Source organism: Penaeus vannamei, chromosome 43 (genome assembly GCF_042767895.1).
Source record: "Penaeus vannamei isolate JL-2024 chromosome 43, ASM4276789v1, whole genome shotgun sequence".
NCBI lineage: Eukaryota > Metazoa > Arthropoda > Malacostraca > Decapoda > Penaeidae > Penaeus > Penaeus vannamei.
Window position 1 is genome coordinate 18,233,558 of NC_091591.1, and position 20,000 is coordinate 18,253,557.

The 20,000-nt window shown below is 36.4% G+C and overlaps 2 protein-coding genes across 2 annotated transcripts in view; both read left to right on the forward strand.

Annotated features, from left to right (window-relative positions):
• LOC138860740 (uncharacterized) overlaps window positions 1–847 on the forward strand; it is an 18,265-nt gene extending 17,418 nt beyond the window's left edge. The window contains exons 8-9 of the mRNA XM_070118930.1: window positions 151–267; window positions 554–847. Coding sequence (XP_069975031.1) covers window positions 151–267; window positions 554–784 — 348 coding nt within the window. The 3' untranslated portion in view covers window positions 785–847. The remainder of the gene's footprint in view (window positions 1–150; window positions 268–553) is intronic.
• Window positions 848–7,024: 6,177 nt separating this feature from the next.
• Window positions 7,025–16,442, forward strand: LOC138860823 (uncharacterized). Its single transcript, XM_070119169.1, has 7 exons — window positions 7,025–7,203; window positions 7,493–9,112; window positions 9,837–9,952; window positions 10,162–10,293; window positions 11,717–11,911; window positions 13,274–13,390; window positions 15,750–16,442. The coding sequence occupies exons 1-7, from the start codon at window positions 7,026–7,028 to the stop codon at window positions 15,966–15,968; spliced, it is 2,577 nt and encodes an 858-aa protein (XP_069975270.1). The 5' UTR covers window position 7,025; the 3' UTR covers window positions 15,969–16,442.
• Window positions 16,443–20,000: the final 3,558 nt, after the last annotated feature.

The window sequence follows — 20,000 nt, forward strand, 5'->3', positions numbered from 1 at the left end:
TTGTGCTGGTGTATGTTTGTACCTTAACTTTATGTATTTAGTGTGTATGAATGTATATAAACCTCTCTCTTTCTCGCTGTTAGTCTATCCATCTCTATCCGCCTCTCAACAAAGAGAGAAAATAAAAACCAATTTTATTTATACCTCCAGATGAGCGCCTCGATTCCCCAGACGGCTTACCTCAAGCTGGTGGACATCTGGTTTGTGTATTGCATCACGAGCCTCTTCTTGGTTGTCGTTACTGTTGCCTTCATCAACTGGTGCAAGGTGGGAATCCATAACTCGTGTTGAAATAAAAGCAGTCTATGGTTTGTTAGAGGTTATAGAATTACCATTCATTTCGAAATACTTGAGATGAATGAAAGTATATTATGGTTTAAGGTTATAGAATTACCATTCATTTGGAAATACTTGAGATGAATGAAAGTATATTATGGTTCAAGGTTATGGAATTACCACGTGAGATGTCCTGTGATAAATAGGTTAGCTAGACCTCGTTTGAATGAGTTTTATTTACTGATAAATTCTAATTACGTATTCTCTACTCCTACAGAAATGCGCCCCTTCTTTCTTGCTGTGGTTGAGGAAGCACGAAGTCAAGTCCCAAGGCAGGCTTGCGTCCCGCCGCGCCGCCCTCGCTTCCAGGTTGAATATCCTTTGTCGCATCGTGTGTCCTATCCTGACCGCTCTCTTCTTCATCTTCTATCTGACCATGGCCGCACTCATCGAAATACCTGAGTTACCCATCGAAATTCCGAGTTACCAGAGTTTCTTTTCCAAGTGATTCTCCTCCAGGGTTAAGCTCACTTAGGTTCTGCTTCGTACCGGAAAGAGTCCCCCCAGAACGAGGCAGTTTGGTGATGCTTTTTCTTCCATTCTTAATCTGATTTCATTCTTGATTGATTTACGGTTCAGCGTTCTAAGCAGCTGGGTGGAAACTATTATAATCTCTGGTCGATTGGTGCTTTGAGTCTACTGTTGAGGCAAGTCATTGAATGTAAGGTCAAGGAGTCTCTAATATCATCTAATCAAACGTTATAAGACTTCAGACACCAGCTAATCAACAACTTCAATGATCCCGAAATCAGAGCAATCAGTCTGATTGATCTTGAGGTCCTGGATATCAGAGAAGTCTTAGTTTATTTGAAATCATTTTGAACACGAAAGTTCTTCTGTATACGTAAGTCTTTGTATCTTTTAACATAGATCCTCATTCTGACCTCACAGCTATTTTGCCATAAGAACCGTGTGATCTGAGACATTTTGCTCTAATAAAGAACTCCTTTAAACCCCTTTCACCACAGTAACATAGTGCTATACGATCTTTGATATCTAGCACATTCTGTTAGAAGCATTAACCACCAACCACCACACATCTATGTAAATAATGCACCTGATAGGCACAAGTACAGTGCTTTGAGATCCTGTGTAGCTAAGACGTCCGCAGATCTCAAAGTTGCTCATATATATTCCTCACACACCAATATTGCCTGTATTGTATATTACCTTAATTTTCCTGTTGTGTGTTTAGATCCTCTGTGAACAGTAGCACATTAGGGATAAGGTAATATAGCAATGTTTATTTCTATTTCCATTTCCATACTACCAAGTTAGAATTTGGTAGTATGGAAAATCCTCTTATATATCGAGAGTATTTTAGAAGATTCCACTCATCATGAAGTGAATGTTTATTTCTATGAATTAGGATATGGTAGTGTGGAAAATCCTCTTATATATCGATATTATTTTAAAAGATTCCACTTATTTTGAAATGAAATTACTACGTTTTCACTGAATAAATCTTTGCTCTGCCTTATGAATTTTGGCATCGATTTTTAACGTTGAGGCCAGTACGCCAATCATTGATATAGCACTTATAATCGATAGCATTCTTAATATCTATTAAAAAGAACGTATATATACAGGATTTAAAAAGAAATCCATATCCCGTCTCTGATCTCTTAAAGTTCCAGTCAGAAATCAATTAAAATCGCGCCCAAAAAAAAGAGAAAAAAGGCACATCCCAGTAATTCATGAAATAAAATTAGAAATTAAAAGTGCAGGATGCTTAACCACATTATTATTATTCTTTTCTAGTCGTAATAGTTATCATTATTATTAACATTATCATTATCATAATCATTATTATCGGTATTATAATAATTATTATTACTATTATTATAATTATCATCATTATCTTTATAAATATTACCCTTTTATTTTTTTATTATCACGACCATTATCATATTATCATTTTCATTATTGTTATCGTTTATATGATGATGCTTATCATCATCATTATAATGAATAATAATAATTATTATTATTTATTATATTACTGTTACTATCATTATCATCATCATTATCAATATTATTTTTATTGTTATTTTTATCATGAATATTATCATCATTATTGTCATTATCATCAATGCAATCATTACTATTAGTATAACAGATTCCATTACTACATTTATTATCAATATTCTTATAATCGTTATTTTTATTATCATTTTTGTTTATTGATATTATTAATAATCATAATAACATCATCAACATCAATGAATATTATTATCATTATCATAAAAATAATAATAACGATGATGATGACAACTGCCAATCGCGAAAATGAATCATCATATCCATATATCTATAAAATATCTATATAATAATAATAATAATAATAATAATAATAGCTATGATGATAGGAATAGTAGTGATGATGATAGTGATAATGATAAAGATATTGATATTGATAATGATGATTAAAAATAATGCTAATGATAATATTGATAACGATGATAGTTATGATACTAATAATAACAATGGTAAGGCTAATAATAATAATAATAATACTGATAATAATGATAACGATAACAATAACGATTGAAGATGCTGTCTGACAATTGCTGTACAAGGTAACAGCAAATGATAGACAGAGAGTCAATGACCTTCGCCCAGTTTCCAATTGTTTAATAAATTTTAAAGGTTAGTATGACCTTTTACGTTCCAATCTTCCTTTTTATATTTTTGTATATTTATATATTTTTTATCATTAGAAAAAAAATATGAGCTTAATTTGGAAAAACCTATCGTTCAGTTTTATTTTCGTAAACACTGATAAAATTACAATTAAATAAAGCTATTTACTTCTCAAATTATTTGATAACAGCTTCAAGTAAAGGTAATAATAACCATAATGATATACTGTCAAAGTTAGAAAAAGGAATTAATTGAATTAATGATACGAGGGCTTGAAGAACATTGAAATTATGAACAGTTCATTACGGTAATAATAATACAATATCGGTCATAGTATCAAAAGAGGTAGAAGAAAAAGGAGAAGAAGAAGTGGAAGAAGAAGAGGAAGAAGAAAAGAAGACGAAGAAAAAGAAGTAAAGAAAAAGAAGAAAAAGAAAAAAAGAAGAAAAAGAAAAGAAAAAAGAAGTAAAGAAGGTTGATGAAGAAGAAAAGAAGAGGAAGAGGAAGAAGACGAAGGAGAAGAAGAAGAAGAGAAGAAGAAAAGAAGAAGACGAAGAAGAAAAGAAATTAGAAGACGAAGAAAGAAAAAGGACGGACACGTGATCAAAACTGGTATTGTACCTGATCCCTAATTACCCATTGTTAAGTGCTTGTTACTCGTGCTACATCAAAAGCGTTATTAAGACCCTGTCCACACGAGCAACTTAAGTGGCGCGACTGCTAGAAGCGCGACTGCCAGGTCAATGGAAGTGAATAGCCACTAGTGTGTGCGCTCCTATTCACTACCATTGACCTGGCAGTCGCGCTTCTAGCAGTCGCTCGTCTGAACAGGGTCTAAATGTATTTTAACTGATGCTAATTGAACTCGGGAATATTATAGGATTTGTCATGTCATTATTTCTTGTATCAAATGTCATTACGTAATAAAGTCTAAATTGTGAATCTTAGTTTAACATGTGCCTTATGAAGAGGAGTTATAATTGTTTTCATGAAGTAAAATATAAAAAAATAATTATAATAGTAATGATTATAAGATAAGATAAGGATAATAATAGTATTACTTATGATAGTAGCAATAGTTATAGTTATAATGATAATGATAATAATAATGCTAAAATGATAATGATAATAATAATGATAAAAGGATAATGATAATGATGATTTAAATAATAATAACAATAATAATAATAATAATATACAATGTTGATATTAATTTGATTATAATATATTTTTTATTAGAATATAATACGATTATAATATACTTTGATTATAATATAAAATGCTGATAGTAATAACAATAGTAGTAATGATAGTGATAACGACAATTATAACGATAATAATAATGATAATATAAAAATTCTAACGGTTTTCGGTTGATGGCCACCGTTACCCCGAGTGGACGCCCCTCCCACCTCGGGCCCTGATTGGTCAGGATTCAAACTGTACTCACGCGCTGATTGGCCTTCTCTTCTCCAGCTACGCCCTCCACTGCGGTTGCCAATGAGGATAATGATTATGATAATAAAGATATGCAATGATAATGATAATGAATTAAAATATGATGATGATAATGGTGATGATGATAATAACAATGACGATGATGGTAATGATAATAATGATATTTTCATTGTTATTAGTAGTAACAATAATAATAATGATAATAATAATAATGATTGTTATAATAACATTTATGATAATAATGATAATATTAATAACCATAATATAATTATTTCAATATCAGCAATCTAAATTCTAATCATCAATAACAATAATCATCAACATTATCATTGTTGTCATTCCTACAGATATTGTAGGAATTATTGGCATTATTTCTATTAGCATATGATTATTCCTTTTAAAATGATAACAAAGGTAAAGATAATAATGATAAAGTCTTCAAATATGTGACCAGATGGACAAACATATGAACAGTGTGCCAATATGAAGAAGGTAAGATTATTATGAAATAAATCTTCAAAACAGCGAAGAGGAAGACATAGGTGATAATTGCTCTCTCTGCACTTTTGCACTGTGTAATTTGTATAGCGCACAATCTATGGAATGTCTAATTTCTGTGGTGTCCTGATGTTCAAATTTCTTATCTTCTGGTGTCTAACTTCTGAGGTGTCCTGGTATAATGTCTAACTTATGCAGCGTTTAAATTTGGTGGTGTCTAACTTTCTGTAATGTCCTGCTTTCCTTGAGTCCAACTTTTTGTTTCTCTTTTGTAATGCACAGTTTGGGCAGTTTCGGAGCTGTTAAAGAGTCCAGCTTTTGTAATGCCCAACTTGTGTGGTGTCCAAGCTAACTAGCAAACAGCTTTTGCCGTTTGGAGTAAAAAACAACAGGCAGTGTTTAGTCTCAGGAATGTCCTAAACTTATAATGTCCAATATAAGGAATGCCTGAACCCTTGTAGCATTTAAATTAGGGTGTCCAACCTGCGTGTTTTTTTTTTTCTTTTTTTATCCCAAGATTCCAGCTTACAGTGTTCTACCTATGCCACGTTCAACAATTGCACTATGTAGCCAAGGGAATGTATATCACATGTATTACCCAACCTATAGAGTCCGACCCATGCATTGTCCAACCTAAGCATCCTTCAAGCTATTGTGTATGTAACAAAAGAAAAGCAACCTAAGGTTGCTAAATCTGCAGTTGTCAGTCATATGATTATTCACCCTTACCTGTGTTTAAATCATGTTGTTTTTAACTTAAATACGGTCCAGTCTGGTTTAATGCACGCACTTCAAATAAGCAAAAATATAAAATTCAATATTCTGTCCCATATTTCTGTATTTGGACATGAATATATACTGCCTGTATGTTGATGGATATTGCATACAAATTACAGCTTAATTGCACATTTGACATTCAAACAGAGTCTTTGATAGTCGTTCTATCGTAAGAATGCTTGGTGAAGGAAATGCAATTTAATAAGAGTATAATAAGAATTGTCATCTTGATGGGGCTTTCTTCATTAGCTTTTCCAAGAGATAAGTTTCACAGGCTCATTCATATGCACTATTTTTATCCCTTTTTCCTTTCATGCATGGTAGCTCATTGTTAAATCGCATGGAGCTAGGTCAGTTTGAATTATGTTAAGAATGTCAATAGATCAGTTACAGTCTCTGGTTGCTTTTGATATAGATATGTAGACATTCAATTAAACACGCATAGACAATCTCTCACTCACTCACTCACTCACTCACTCACACTCACTCACACACACACACACACACACACACACACACACACACACACACACACACACACACACGCACACACACACACACGAATAATGTTCCCTTCTATTGCTCCCCTTTACACTGCCATTACTACCCAATGTTATAACGCATTTAAATCTCACATACTTTTTTCCTTTTTGCGATACCAGACTGGACCAAACATCATTCAGGTTCTTCCTCTTCTCTGCGCTGTACAAGCATAGAGTCACAAGCAAATTTCAGCGGAAGAAATCACTCGAGGAAACACCAGGGAATCTCAGAAGGCAAACTGGAGCTGTGTTATATTGTGTGACCATCTTCTCCCTGTTCAGTTGTTGTCCCCGTGTCGATGGTCAATATGAACAAGGTAAGGTCATGGTTTAATGGTTTATTGGCTATTGCTGTATACTATACTTCAAAGACTTTAATTACACTGAAGGAAAATTTGTTTTTTTTTTTTAATTATATGAAAACATATGAATGGATTGCTAGAGCTTATTATCATTTCTATTATACTTCAAAGAGTTTAATTACACTGAAGAAAAATAAGATTTAAAAAAATCATATGGAAACATGTCAAAGAATTGCTATAGCTTATTATCATTTCTACTATACTTCAAAGACTTTAATTACACTGAAGGAAAAAAACTATTTTTTTAATCATATAGAAACATGACAAAGAATTGCTAGAGCTTATTATCATTTCTATTATACTTCAAAGACTTTAATTACTTTAATTTAAATTATATGAAAACATGTCAAGGAATTGCTAGAACTTATTATCATTTCTAGAACAATTAGAGTCAGAGAATGCTGTTACCATGGCAACGTTTCAGCGCAGTGGAGTAGCCTCTACAGACACTTACCTGAAGTACCTTGGCGAAATACCAGATCTTGAGCAGCTAACCTTCTGCTTCCGCTTGTATCTCACTCAAGCACGGGATGAAATCATGGTGCTTTCTTACGCTCATCCTGAACACGACGACGAATTATACATTGGTAATTGTAACATCCTATTATTGGTGATGTGATTGCTTATTTTGTAAAGTAATTGAAATATCCTATTTTTAGTGATGTGATTGCTTATTTTGTAGAGTAAATATAACACCTAATGAGAGGGTTGTTGGTCGTTCGTAGCAGGCTGGGTTTTCATTATATTATACTGTTGATATACTGTATGAAAACCCTAGAATCACAGTATGATATCCTGTCTTACAATCATTATGTAAACTTCAGCTACACTAAAGGGGTTTACTGTGCATCAATTTAATCCCAAGTATTTTGCCAGGCTTTGATTACAGAAATAAAGAGATGATGATGAGATGCTGCAATCGCAAGTGGGAACGGAATGTCAAGTTGGAATTGGAACTTCGCAGCTGGACGTCCATTTGCGTGGCTTTGGATTTTGCTGGTGGGAAAAATGAAGTTCTTCAGGATGGGTTAATCAAGTTCGGAGTCGAGCACGACATCCTTGATCCTCTTCGTGTACGTGGAGGGGGTGTGTTATACATTGGCCAGGAACAGGATCGACCTGGAGGAGGATTCACCAGGACCCAAAGTTTGGCCGGGTCCTTGGTGGACTTTGGCCTCTACGATAAGACCCTTTCTAAAGACGGGATGGAAAACTACACTAAATGCGAACCTACGCATGTCTCTACAATACCTATCATTTCCTTTGCCGAGATGACCGAGGATTTCGAAAACAGCAAAGTTGAAATAAAAAGACGGAGCAATAACCACTTCTGCAGCAAACAGATGCCCTACAATATCTTATTTCCGGAGGTGCGGACCTTCAGTCAGACTTCTCATTTCTGCCACGTTCTCGGAAGCACCCTGAAGGCACCAGAGAATAAGAATGAAAACACAGCCCTTAATAAGCAATATCTTTCGCACGTCAACAGTTGCAGCAGCGTTTGGATCGGAATTCAGCGTCACATGACAGGGAGGTTTTGGTATGACAAAGCAAACCAAAGGAACATCACCTATGCTAACTTCGGGCACAAAACAGCATTCGATGATTCTGAGGCCTGTGCATCGTTCAAACGAAGCCAAGACATTGTTTCTTCAGGTGAATGGGCACCCAGAAGTTGTACAATGGAATTCTGTGCTGTTTGCCACTTTCACAAAATCTCGTTCTTAAAGCTGCGTGGCCTGTGTGATAGGACACTCTTTGACCATGAATACTTCCTTTCTGACGTGAGAGGTGTACCGGTGTTTAACGGAGTGTACTATTCCATCATGACCAAACATCTTCCCCCCGAAAATGCTTCGGCTTCTGATTTTGGCTACTGGCAGTTGTCACGCCTCGATAACCCCAGCATAAAGGCAACATTCACTCTGAAATACCCTACCCACTACCCGGTGGGTCTTAACAATTGGACAGTGACCAATGATGCTTGTGGCAGCCGTGAAGTCATGCTCAGAATGACCTCGTGCAAGGAGCGCCAGTTCTCCTGCGACGACGGAACCTGCATCCCCATCCACCAGCGATGCAACAAGGAAATCAACTGCCTCGACGAATCCGACGAGGTCTCTTGCGACTTCCTCCTCTTTCCGTCCATGTATGATGAAAAGTCGCCTCCACCCCGCCTCCACCTGTCGACCCCAGTCAACGTGTCCGTCTATGTCCTGATGCTGTCGATGCGCGCCTTCGACCTCACGGGCTTCAACTTCGTCTGCGAGATCGAAGTGCGGTTCTCGTGGAAGGACCCTCGGCTGATGCTGAATCACCTGAAGACGGACAGCTCGTTGAACATCATTCACCTGACGGAGCAAAAGCCGTGGATGCCCAAAGTGGAGTTCTTCGGGGACGCCTTGACCACGAGCAATGTAATCACGCGCCACAGGTTCCTCATGGCTCAGCGGAACACGGACCCTTTGCCTGACAACAGCGAAAAACTATGGGAAGGTATAGTTTAAGGTCTGACTATGACATAATTAGAAATGTATATCCTTCTGCATGATTGGCTTTGTATTTTCTCTTCGACAAACTGCTTATTTTGATGGTATACCTTGTAACAAAAAAATGATTTGATTTTCTATGAAAAAGGGATCACATTTTTATAATATAATCAAACTTTAATCAATAAACTCACAATTCATATAAATAAGTCACTGATCTTGAAGGGTCGGACAAAGGCTTTAATAATGTTATAATTTGTTTATCACTTACTGCAAAATACGTTAAAACTGTTAGAAGATAGTTTATAGTTTCAATATAACAATTCTTTAACCCAAAATATTTTTTAAGCTAACAAAATCTGTGGAAGAATTAGACATTTTGAAGTTTGTTATCTTTGTTATAATTCCATTATATTATTATTATTGTTGTTATTATTATTTCCATTATATTATTATTATTTCCATTATATTATTATTATTATTTCCATTATATTATTATTATTTCCATTATATTATTATTACTGTTATTATTATTTCCATTATATTATTATTATTGGTATTATTATTATTTCCATTATTATTATTGTTATTCATTTTTTATTTTATTTCATTCATTATTTTTATTATTATTATTTATTTATTTATTTTTTTACCATCAGTCCTTTCCACATAACGCATACCTCTCCCTTTCGAAATTTCTAACACTTTATGATTCTCACTTTCACTCGCAGATGAGACTTTCGAAGGCCGGCACAACCCACTGGTTTTGGTGCAGAAGCTCACTGTCACAACTTCATGTCAGTTCGACCTCATAACCTTCCCCTTTGACACACAGACATGCAAGCTGGTAAGTCGACGTGTGATTAAAACTTATATTCCTGAAATACATCTCATGTATTGAAAAGATACTCTAATTCATACTTCTCTACATTTGTTCTTGTATATTTCTGAAATACACCTGATGTAAAGATATCCAATCTCATTCATACTTTTCTACATACGTACTTGTATATTTCTGTATAAATCAGGGTACTACTTGAAGGCTACATCTTTCAGGGCATGGTGTTGGGAGGACTGACGAAGGACTACATAGCTCTCGTGCCTGAAGGAGCAGGCGTCAAGTACATCGGGAAGAGGAAGTTGATGGCGTATTATCTGAAGGAGGAAGTTATGACGGCGGAGAATGTGGTGAGTGACGTTTTTGGAATAACTGAGAGAAAGATTGAATATATATATATATATATATATATATATATATATATATATATATATATATATATATATGAAAAATAATAAATAGATAAAATAGACAATAAAATGAAGAAATGAATAAAAAAAAGTTTTTAGTCGAGTAGAATAACCGAGAGAAAGATTTTTAAAAATTATATGAAAATAAATAAAATAGATAAAGAAATGAAGAAATGGATGAAAAGATATATAGTTTTTAGTCGAATAGAATAACTGAGAGAAAGCTTGAAAAAAGAAGTTTTATATAAAACAAATAATAAATAGGTAAAAATAAATAAAATAGATAAAGAAATAAAGAAATAAATTCCAAAAAATAAAGTTTTTAGTCGAATACAGTAACTAATAGAAAAATTGAAAAAAGTTTTATATATAAAAAATAAAATAAAAAAGATTTTAGTCGAATAGAATAACTGATTGGAAAGATAGTGGTATTCATTACAGAATAAATTTCCACCTTTCCCACCATCTCTAACAGCTAATACCAAACTGACTAATTAACTCGATAATAACTGTAGGACAAAGTAAATGTGGTATAGAGTAATGCAAATTAAGTATTCAGAAACCATTTGTTTATTTCTTTACTCATCAACAATAATCCAGAGTAGAAATTCCTACACAATCCTCTTAATTAATACCCTCCTTATAGGGAAACTAGAGATAGCTATACAGATGAAAAGACAGAGATAGGTAGTTGCAGAGAGGGAGAGAGGGAGAGGGAGAGGGAGGGAGGGAGAGGGAGGGAGGGAGAGGGAGGGAGGGAGAGGGAGGGAGGGAGAGGGAGAGGGAGAGAGGGAGAGGGAGAGGGAGGGAGGGAGGGAGGGAGAGGGAGAAGGAGGGAGAAGGAGGGAGGAAGGGAGGGAGGGAGGGAGAAGGAGGGAGGGAGGGAGGGAGGGAGGGAGAAGGAGGGAGGGAGGGAGAGGGAGGGAGGGAGAGGGAGAGAGAGAGGGAGAGGGAGAGGGAGAGGGAGAGAGGAGAGGGAGAGAGGAGAGGAGAGGGAGGGAGGGAGAGGGAGGGAGGAGAGGGAGAGAGGGGGAGGGAGAGAGAGGGAGAGAGGGAGAGAGAGAGAGGGAGAGAGAGAGAGGGAGAGAGAGAGAGAGAGAGAGAGAGAGAGAGAGAGAGAGAGAGAGAGAGAGAGAGAGAGAGAGAGAAGAGAGAGAGAGAGAGAGAGAGAGAGAGAGAGAGAGAGAGAGAGAGAGAGAGAGAGAGAGAGAGAGAGAGAGAGAGAGAGAGAGAGAGAAAGATTAAGAGAGAGAGAGAGAGAAAGAGAAACAGAACCAGAGACAAAGAAAAAAAAAGGAGAAAACACACCAAGAGTATCCCCCCTACCCCACCCTCCTGACAACCACGTCCTCTCATCCCCCAGGGAAACTACAGCGGCCAGGTCGTAGCGATGAAGTTCCGCAACCTGTCCACCTTCTACGTCACGTCGACGTACATCCCGACCTTCATCATCGTCGTCATCGGGTACATCGTCTTCTTCTTCCCCGTCGAGGACTTCAACGAGCGGATCATGGTGGCTCTGACGGCGCTGCTGGTCGAGGCCGCCTTCTTCACGCAGGTGGGAGTGGGTGGAGGTGAGGGTGGGGGAGTGGGTGAGGGGAGGAGAGGGTGGGTGAGGGTGGGTGAGGGTGGGGGAGTGGGTGAGGGTGAGGTGGGAGGCGGGAGGAGGAGGAGGGGAAAGGTGGGGAGAGAAGGGAAGGGGGTAGAGGGGAAGGAGAGGGGAAAGGAGAGGAGGGGAGGCAAGAGGGGAAAGGTGGAGAGTGGGGAAGGAAGGGGGAAAGGAAAGGAGGGAGGGTGAGGGGAAATGTGGGGGGAGGAGGGGGAGGAGGAAGAGTGGGGGAAGAGGGGAAAGTGGGGTGGGTGGGGTAAGGAGGGGGGGAAGAAGGAGAGGTGGGGAGTGGGGGAAGGAAGGGGGAAAGGGGTGGGAGTGGGAGGACTGGGGGGAAGGAGGGGGGAGGCAAGAGGGGAAAGGAGGAGGTGAGGGGAGAGTACAAAGGTGGGGAGGGGGGGAAGAAGGTAGGGGATGTGGTGGGGAAGGTTAGGGGAAAGGAGGGCGCAGGTACGGATGTAAGGATATTTATACACTAGAGAGGCGGGCAATATCTGCTATTTATTTCCTGCTTTTACAATATCTCCCCACCTCCCCTTTTCTCCCTCCCACCTTCCTTATAACTTCCTTGCCCTCGCTATCTCCCTCCCTCTCCCTCCCCTTCCCTGGAAACCTGTACGAATTTTACCTACAATAAGTAAAGAATTGTGGCCTTTTACACACGCAGAAAAGTCTAAGGATGAACATGTAGGCTATTAAGCTCTCTCTATATATGGTAATCGATGAATTAATCGTTGGATCTAGAACGTAAAAGAGAGAGTGTTGCCTGAGAATAATGGATATTTGACTCTTCTCTCTCTCTCCCTCGTTCTCTTTCATACTCTCTTCCCCCCTTCTCTCTCTCTCTCTCTCTCGCTCTCTGTCTGTCTGTCTGTCTGTCTGTCTGTCTGTCTGTCTGTCTGTCTGTCTGTCTGTCTCTCTCTCTCTCTCTCTATGTCTGTCTGTCTGTCTGTCTCTCTGTCTCTCTCTCTCTCTCTCTCTCTCTCTCTCTCTCTCTCTCTCTCTCTCTCTCTTATAGACCTGCACATCAATGTTCATCTCTCAATAGAAAAAATAGCTGGACAGATAAATAGACAGAGATAGTTCCAGAGAGAGAGACAGAGAGAGAGAGAGAGAGAGAGAGAGAGAGAGAGAGAGAACCAGAGAGCGACAGAGAGCCAGAGAGTTAAAGAGAGAAAAAAAAGACAAAGAGAGACAGAAAGACAAAGAGAGACAGAAAGAGAAAGAGAAACAGAGACAAAGTGAAAGAGATAATAAGATCAAGAACGAGAAACAGAAACAAGGAAACCGATGCCATTTCTACCTTTTCAGATGAGCGCCTCAATTCCCCAAACCGCTTACCTCAAGTTGATGGACATCTGGTTTGTGTATTGCATCACGAGCCTCTTCTTGGTTGTCGTCACTGTTGCCTTCATCAACTGGTGCAAGGTGAGAGGCAGTGGTTTAAGGGTGATTAGGATTAAAAAGGGATTAAGGGTGATTAGGATAAAAAAGTGGTTAAGGGTGATTAGGATTATAAACAGTGGTTAGGGGTGATTAGGATAAAAAAAAAGTGGTTAAGGGTGCTAAGGATAAAAAAAGAATGACAAATTACTCTTGTGGGATTTTGAAGTCGATTCTAAATGCACATGCTCGGTACTGGAAGAAATGTGAAGCATGGTATTGGTGTTTATTTTTGGGGTAATGGAACACACACACACACGCACACACAAACGCACACACACACACATTGCCGTGCGTCCTGTCCCACGGAAGAAAAAGTGGCAGAATGGAACACTCCGATTCACCAGTTCTTTCTTTTTATTCGAATCACTTAACACCTCATCACTGTGTGTACACGTTTTGTATTTCTAAACATCTCTCTCAAATTTATATGGAATTCTTCTTAGTGTTCTTATGTTGACTTTTGTTGTCATCATCACCTTATCTTTCTTCGAAGAGAGGCTACAAAGGAAAAGAAAACACCCTAGACCAGTGTTTCTCAGCCTTTTTCCTTCTGAGGCCCCTTACCAATGTATAAAAATCTCATCTTTCCAAATTGAGTTATTACTAGTAAAAGGCCGTGTCACACTAGCACTTTTCCCGTCAATTTTTGACAATTTTATTTAACATAAATACAAACATTCTCGACTATAGCTCTTGATTTGACTTCGGCTGAAAAAGTTGACGGAAAGGTTTTCAGACGGAAACGATCTTTATCGTCTGATTGGAGAATCGACAATTCGCTCAAAAATTGACAAAATCGCAGAAAACTGTCAAAAACTGACGGAAAAAGTGCGTGTGACAGTACTTTAAGAATAGTGAAATGGTGTCAGTAGTTATAGGACAAGAATTCCAGTTTATTGATAAGTGAGAGAGAATTTTTTGGAGGTGCTGTAGGTAACATAACATATTACTCAGTGCCCCCAAAATACCCCGTGCCACCCCCTCCCCCCCTCCTGGGAACCTCCTGGGCCCTAGGATAGGAACCCCTGCCCTAGACTTTATATTACTCTTATTAGAAATCTAGGTAATAATAAGTATGTTGTATATGACCTCCAATAATACCAGATATACGTAAACATACGTATAAAAGTCAATTGCTAAAAAACATATAATAATAAATAAATAAATATATATATAAATAAATAAATGCCGAATAATGATGAATAAATAAATAAATAATAAAAAAATAAAAATAAATAATAATAGATAAGAAAAAATAAATTAAAAAAATAAGTAAATGGCAATTCGGAGAACGGACGAGTTGCCAGTTTCTCCATTTCTGAGACTGGATGCACTAGAGTCTATTCCTTTTCGAGACTGGCCGGAGTCTGTATTCCATTACCTTTAAATTTTCAGAAGTGCGCACGGGATCAGTTGTTTATTAATTCCTTTATGTAAGAGCTTGATAGCATAGGCAGTTGATAACAAGCCCAGTTCATTGGTGTGTACATGTGTATGTGTGTTAAGATGAACAATAGACTTAAAGCTGTCTTGTTTAAAGTCGATTTTGTTAATTTGATGTAATTTGCTTTTAAATGCTATTTGACTACATAATCAATAAATGTACGAATAAATAACTTGATAAATATCAAAATTAAATGAGACTAAAGGTTACTTTTTGTGCAGGCATGAATGCTAACCAATAATCATTATCATCATCATTGATGTTATTATCATTACTTTTAATATGATTATTATCATTGTCTTTGTTATTATAATTACTGCTACTACTACTACTAATAATCATGATAATGATGATGATACTAATGATAATGATAATAATGATTTTGATAATAATATTGATTTTAATGATAATAACACTAGTAAAAGTTATTATCGTTGTTATTGTCATCATTATTTTTTATCCTGCTGATGATTATCATCATCACCATCATTATTATCACTATCACCGTTCTTATCATCACCTTCATTATCATTATCTTTATCATCATTGTCATCATGATCATCATCATCATCCCCATCAATGCCATTATCATCATTATTATCCAGTATAGAAAGTACGGCAGCTACTCACCCAAGATTATTGTTTGAGTACCTGGTTGCACACCTGAGTGATTTACAGCAGTCAACGATCAAAATAATTATGTAACGTCGATATGGAATATACTAATGGTTTAAGGGACTCAAGCATATTATCTGAAAAGTTTCAGGATGTGCACTACTGAAGTACACACTTGGTAACCGTTGCACACTGAACACTTCATATTTTTTTCGTGCACGTACTTTCCTTACTGGATTATTACTGTGGCTGTAAGACCTAATTCTACGACCTTCCCAACAGAAAAGCGCCCCTGGCTGCTTGCTGTGGGTGAGGAAAGGAGCATCTGAGAGGCTGCAGGTCCGCCGCACTGCCCTCGCTTCCAGGTTGAATACCCTCTGTCGCATCGTCTGCCCCATTCTCACCGCTCTCTTCTTCGTCTTCTACCTGACCATGGCTGCACTCATCGAAATACCCGAGTTACCCATCGAAATTCCGAGTTACCAAAGTTTTCTTTCTTAGCGACGTGTTTGGTATACTTGAGGCGGTTAAGTGATGCATGGATGGTGAAGTTGTCTCAGCGAGGGAAAGAATCAGCGTTCGTTCATGAAGCTGCGGTTCCACTAGCTATATCTGACAATGAGACCACACTCGAGGCAGGATTATAGTCCTATTAGCCAAGAAAGAGAGTCAATCCTCTCCACAGATCCTAGATCCTTTTTTCCCGGAAGCAGTGGTCAATTAGAGTCTCACTGAAGATTGTTAAGCATTATTACGCAGTTGCAACGCCATTGTCAACGTTATGAAACCAGTCTTGACCTGACGCCCCCCATAGATGGCTGAGAGACCCGGGTCGAGTGAGTGTGGTCGTTGGAACCTCGGCTTAAGAAATAGGGGCACTCGGCCTTATCAGATTTCAGTTCCCCACTAGAGATTAGGGACTTTTGGGATTTATCAACAGTGATAATCAGGTATCTAGGGGTGATGTTAAGAATCTGATATATAATACTTGTTCTCCGAATGTGTGGAAAGTACAAGCACGTCCAAATGCATTTAATGTTTCTTCTTCTAAAAAAAAAAAAAAAAAAAAAAAAAAAAAAATCAATATACCTTCAAGTCATCAGTATATAATCATAAGTTAAATAATAAGTCTTAACTTATAAGTATACATACCAGGATGGATCTACCTTTGTAAACCGTGTAACACTAACATGTTACTGGAATTTATGTGATGAGGTTATATTCCTGAATGCCATATCCTTTCTGCATGTTATAGAATATTCTTCATTGGTCGTATCTTGTAAAAGGATTTATTTACGATTCTTTGATAAATAGTGAACACTAAAACTATAGACTTAGTACACAGACATTTTAAGTGCAAAATGTAATTTATATAAGCACATTCCGTCCTTGTAGCTGTGATAAATATGTAAGCTCCATGCATGTATTCACGATGCAATAGATAAACGCACACACACACGCGCTCGCAGACACACGCATACATATTATTATGTATTATATATATATATATATATATATATATATATATATATATATATTCACATACATATATATATGTGTGTTTGAATGCGCATATGTATTCCTATATGGGAAAGGCTAGATCAGTAGCAACTCGAGGTGGTGTCATGGCGTCTGTTTATTTTGATGACGTCACAAAAGTCCCGGATGCTTTGTGAATATGGTCGATCATTTTGCTCTTTTCAATTTTCAAAAAGGATGGACAATGATCATTTTAATGGTTATATTTTCACAGAACAATCATCAAAATAACCCTGTGGATGAGAAGAGTGGGCGATTATGTTTATGCAAGATGATTCTCAAGTGAAATTGCTCGCAGTGTATTTTTTACTCAGCTTGAAGGAATTAAGTGTACCTTCTGTTAGGAAACTATTACCACTTTCCAGGCTCTGTGACTCTCGATTCACTTGGTCTTCTCACCACAGAGGACATAATTTACCTCGTTATTTTATTTATTTATTTTTATTTTGTGTAATTTACTTCTAAACTCCAAAGAGTCACAATTCGAGTTGTAGGGAAATGCAATGATGTAACTTGAAGAAGGATAAGAAGTAGGAGACGAAGAGGAAGAAGAAGGAGGAGGAGGAAGAAGAGGGAGAAGGAGGAGACAGAGGAAGAAGAAGAAAGAGGAGGAGTAATACGAAAAAGGAGGAGGAAGATGAAGAAGGAAAAGAAGGAGGAGGAGAAGATGAAGAAGAAAAAGAAGGAGAAGAAGAATGGGAGGAGCAGGAAGGGAAAGAAAAAGAAGAAGAAGAAGACGAGGACGAGGAAGAAGGTAGTGGTAAGAAAGACAAATTGGTGTGTGGAGAGCCATGAGATGCTTGCTATAGAAGTTATGAAGGTTTCTCCAGTTAAGTACGTAAGTTTTGTACGCATAATTTGTAGACAGAGGTAAGATGCTTTTCGATCCGACTTCATGCATATATGTGTGAATCTCTCTCTCTCTCTCTGTCTGTCTGTCTGTCTGTCTGTCTCTGTCTCTGTCTCTCTCTCTCTCTTTCCCTATATGATTTTATGTGTGTGTGTGTGTGTCTGTATCCATATCTATATATATATATTTAAATATATCTGTATACATACATCTATATCTGTCTTTTCATCTACATACCTATCTATCTATTTGTCTGTATATAGATATATATTACATTAGTCAGCGTATCCAGTCGTATCAATTTTTCCAAAGACAATTCTTAGGTATTTGTTTCTTACTAAGAACGAAAGAAGATGAAAAGGCTTGCATGATACTAGCGAAAAAACACACAAATTGAAAGATTGGAAATACTAAAAAATAATGATTGAAGAACAGCAATGGACTGCCTAAAATCCCCACCAGTAGTAGCTTTATACATTCTTACAAAAATGACAAGGAAAATTTCTCTGTCAGAGGCACATTTCATATATTATCGTGCACAATGTGACGTCAGCAATTGTCTCTTTTTATATGGCCCACTTCGAGTAACCTTTTATTGCTAACAAATGTCCAATTAGAAAGAAAAAAACATGCCTATTTTTTCTTCAATACCTCGACGCAATCAAAAAAGAAATAAAAGAAAATATTTGAAATTAGGTCCCTGTTGATTTTTTTAATTGACACTATAAATGTCGTTTGAAAGAATCCAAATGAAATGCAGTATTGGGGACTATTTGTCGGTTTGTTAAAATTGTTTTAGGCCCGACCGAAACAATATTCATATAATTGACACACATAAATAAAGAAATAAATGCATATTTATCAGTCTAGACATACAGATAGTTAGTTCAATGTATATCTATCAGATATATAGACAGATATGCCTTTATTTCTGCGTCTGTATTTATGAAAATTCATTGGGTCGGGCCTGGCACAATTTTAACAAACCGACCATATAACAGTATCTCAGAACCACTTACAGATTTCTACAGTGCACAATTAATCATGTCCTGACATCACTTTGAAATATATCCATGCAATATTTAATAAACTTAAATACTAACTTAATATTAAATTATTAACTAAATATTGAATTACTAACTCCATATGTCTTTTGTCTCATTCGTTAGGTTAAGTGCATAACGGGAACGTAAAAACAATATGTAGAAAACAGATTCATCAAACTTTGGAAAAAATGTATAGACACCAGAGTCAATAATCCTGTTGCTAGATATACAATACAAGAATTAATAATGCAGACAGCCTCATTACATCTAGGAATATATTTGAATGATATTAATTACAGTTCAACGTGTGTTCTATTGTCATATTAGTCGATTCAGTGGCATATCAATGGTGGATTAATTGGCTATGTTCTCGCAATTAAATAATGGAAATAATAATAATAATAATGACAATGATAATTCTAATAATAAGAAAGTAATAATAGAATAATGATGATATTGATGATGATGATGATAATGACAATAACAATAGTGATGATGAAAATGATTGCTACTGCTGATGATGATGATGTGATTGTAATCATAATGATGATAGAATATAATAACAGTAGCAATGGTGGTGACAATAATGATCGTGGTAATAATGATAATAATAATTGTAATGATTAACACAGCAATTATAAAGATAATAATGGTAGTAGTAGTAATATTAATGATAATAATGATAAAAAGAAAAAATTACAATACAATGACAGTAATAATAAGCATAATGATAATATCGATTATTATAGTAATGACAAGAATGATAATGATAATAGCAATAAAAATTATAGATAATGACAATGATAATAATAATAATAATGATAATTGTAACGATAATGAAAATGATAGTAATGACAACAATGACAGTGGTAACAATAATGATAATAATAGTAGCAGAATTAGTAATGATAATGATGATAAAAAATAAGAAGAATGGTATTAATAATGGTAATAGTAATGATAATAACAATGACAATGCTTATAATCATGATAATGATAAGAATAATGATAATTTTTTAAAGCAACAAGGATGATGATGATAATGTTAATGATAATGGAAATAAAATTAATGATGATCATTAAAAAATAATGGTAATG

Coding starts and splice junctions, on each gene's coding strand:
- LOC138860823 (XM_070119169.1), top strand. CDS start 7,026: ATGGCAACGTTTCAGCGCAGTGGAGTAGCCTCTACAGACACTTACCTG. Junction 11,912..13,273: donor AGGCCGCCTTCTTCACGCAG/GTGGGAGTGGGT, acceptor CTACCTTTTCAG/ATGAGCGCCTCAATTCCCCA. Junction 13,391..15,749: donor CCTTCATCAACTGGTGCAAG/GTGAGAGGCAGT, acceptor CCTTCCCAACAG/AAAAGCGCCCCTGGCTGCTT.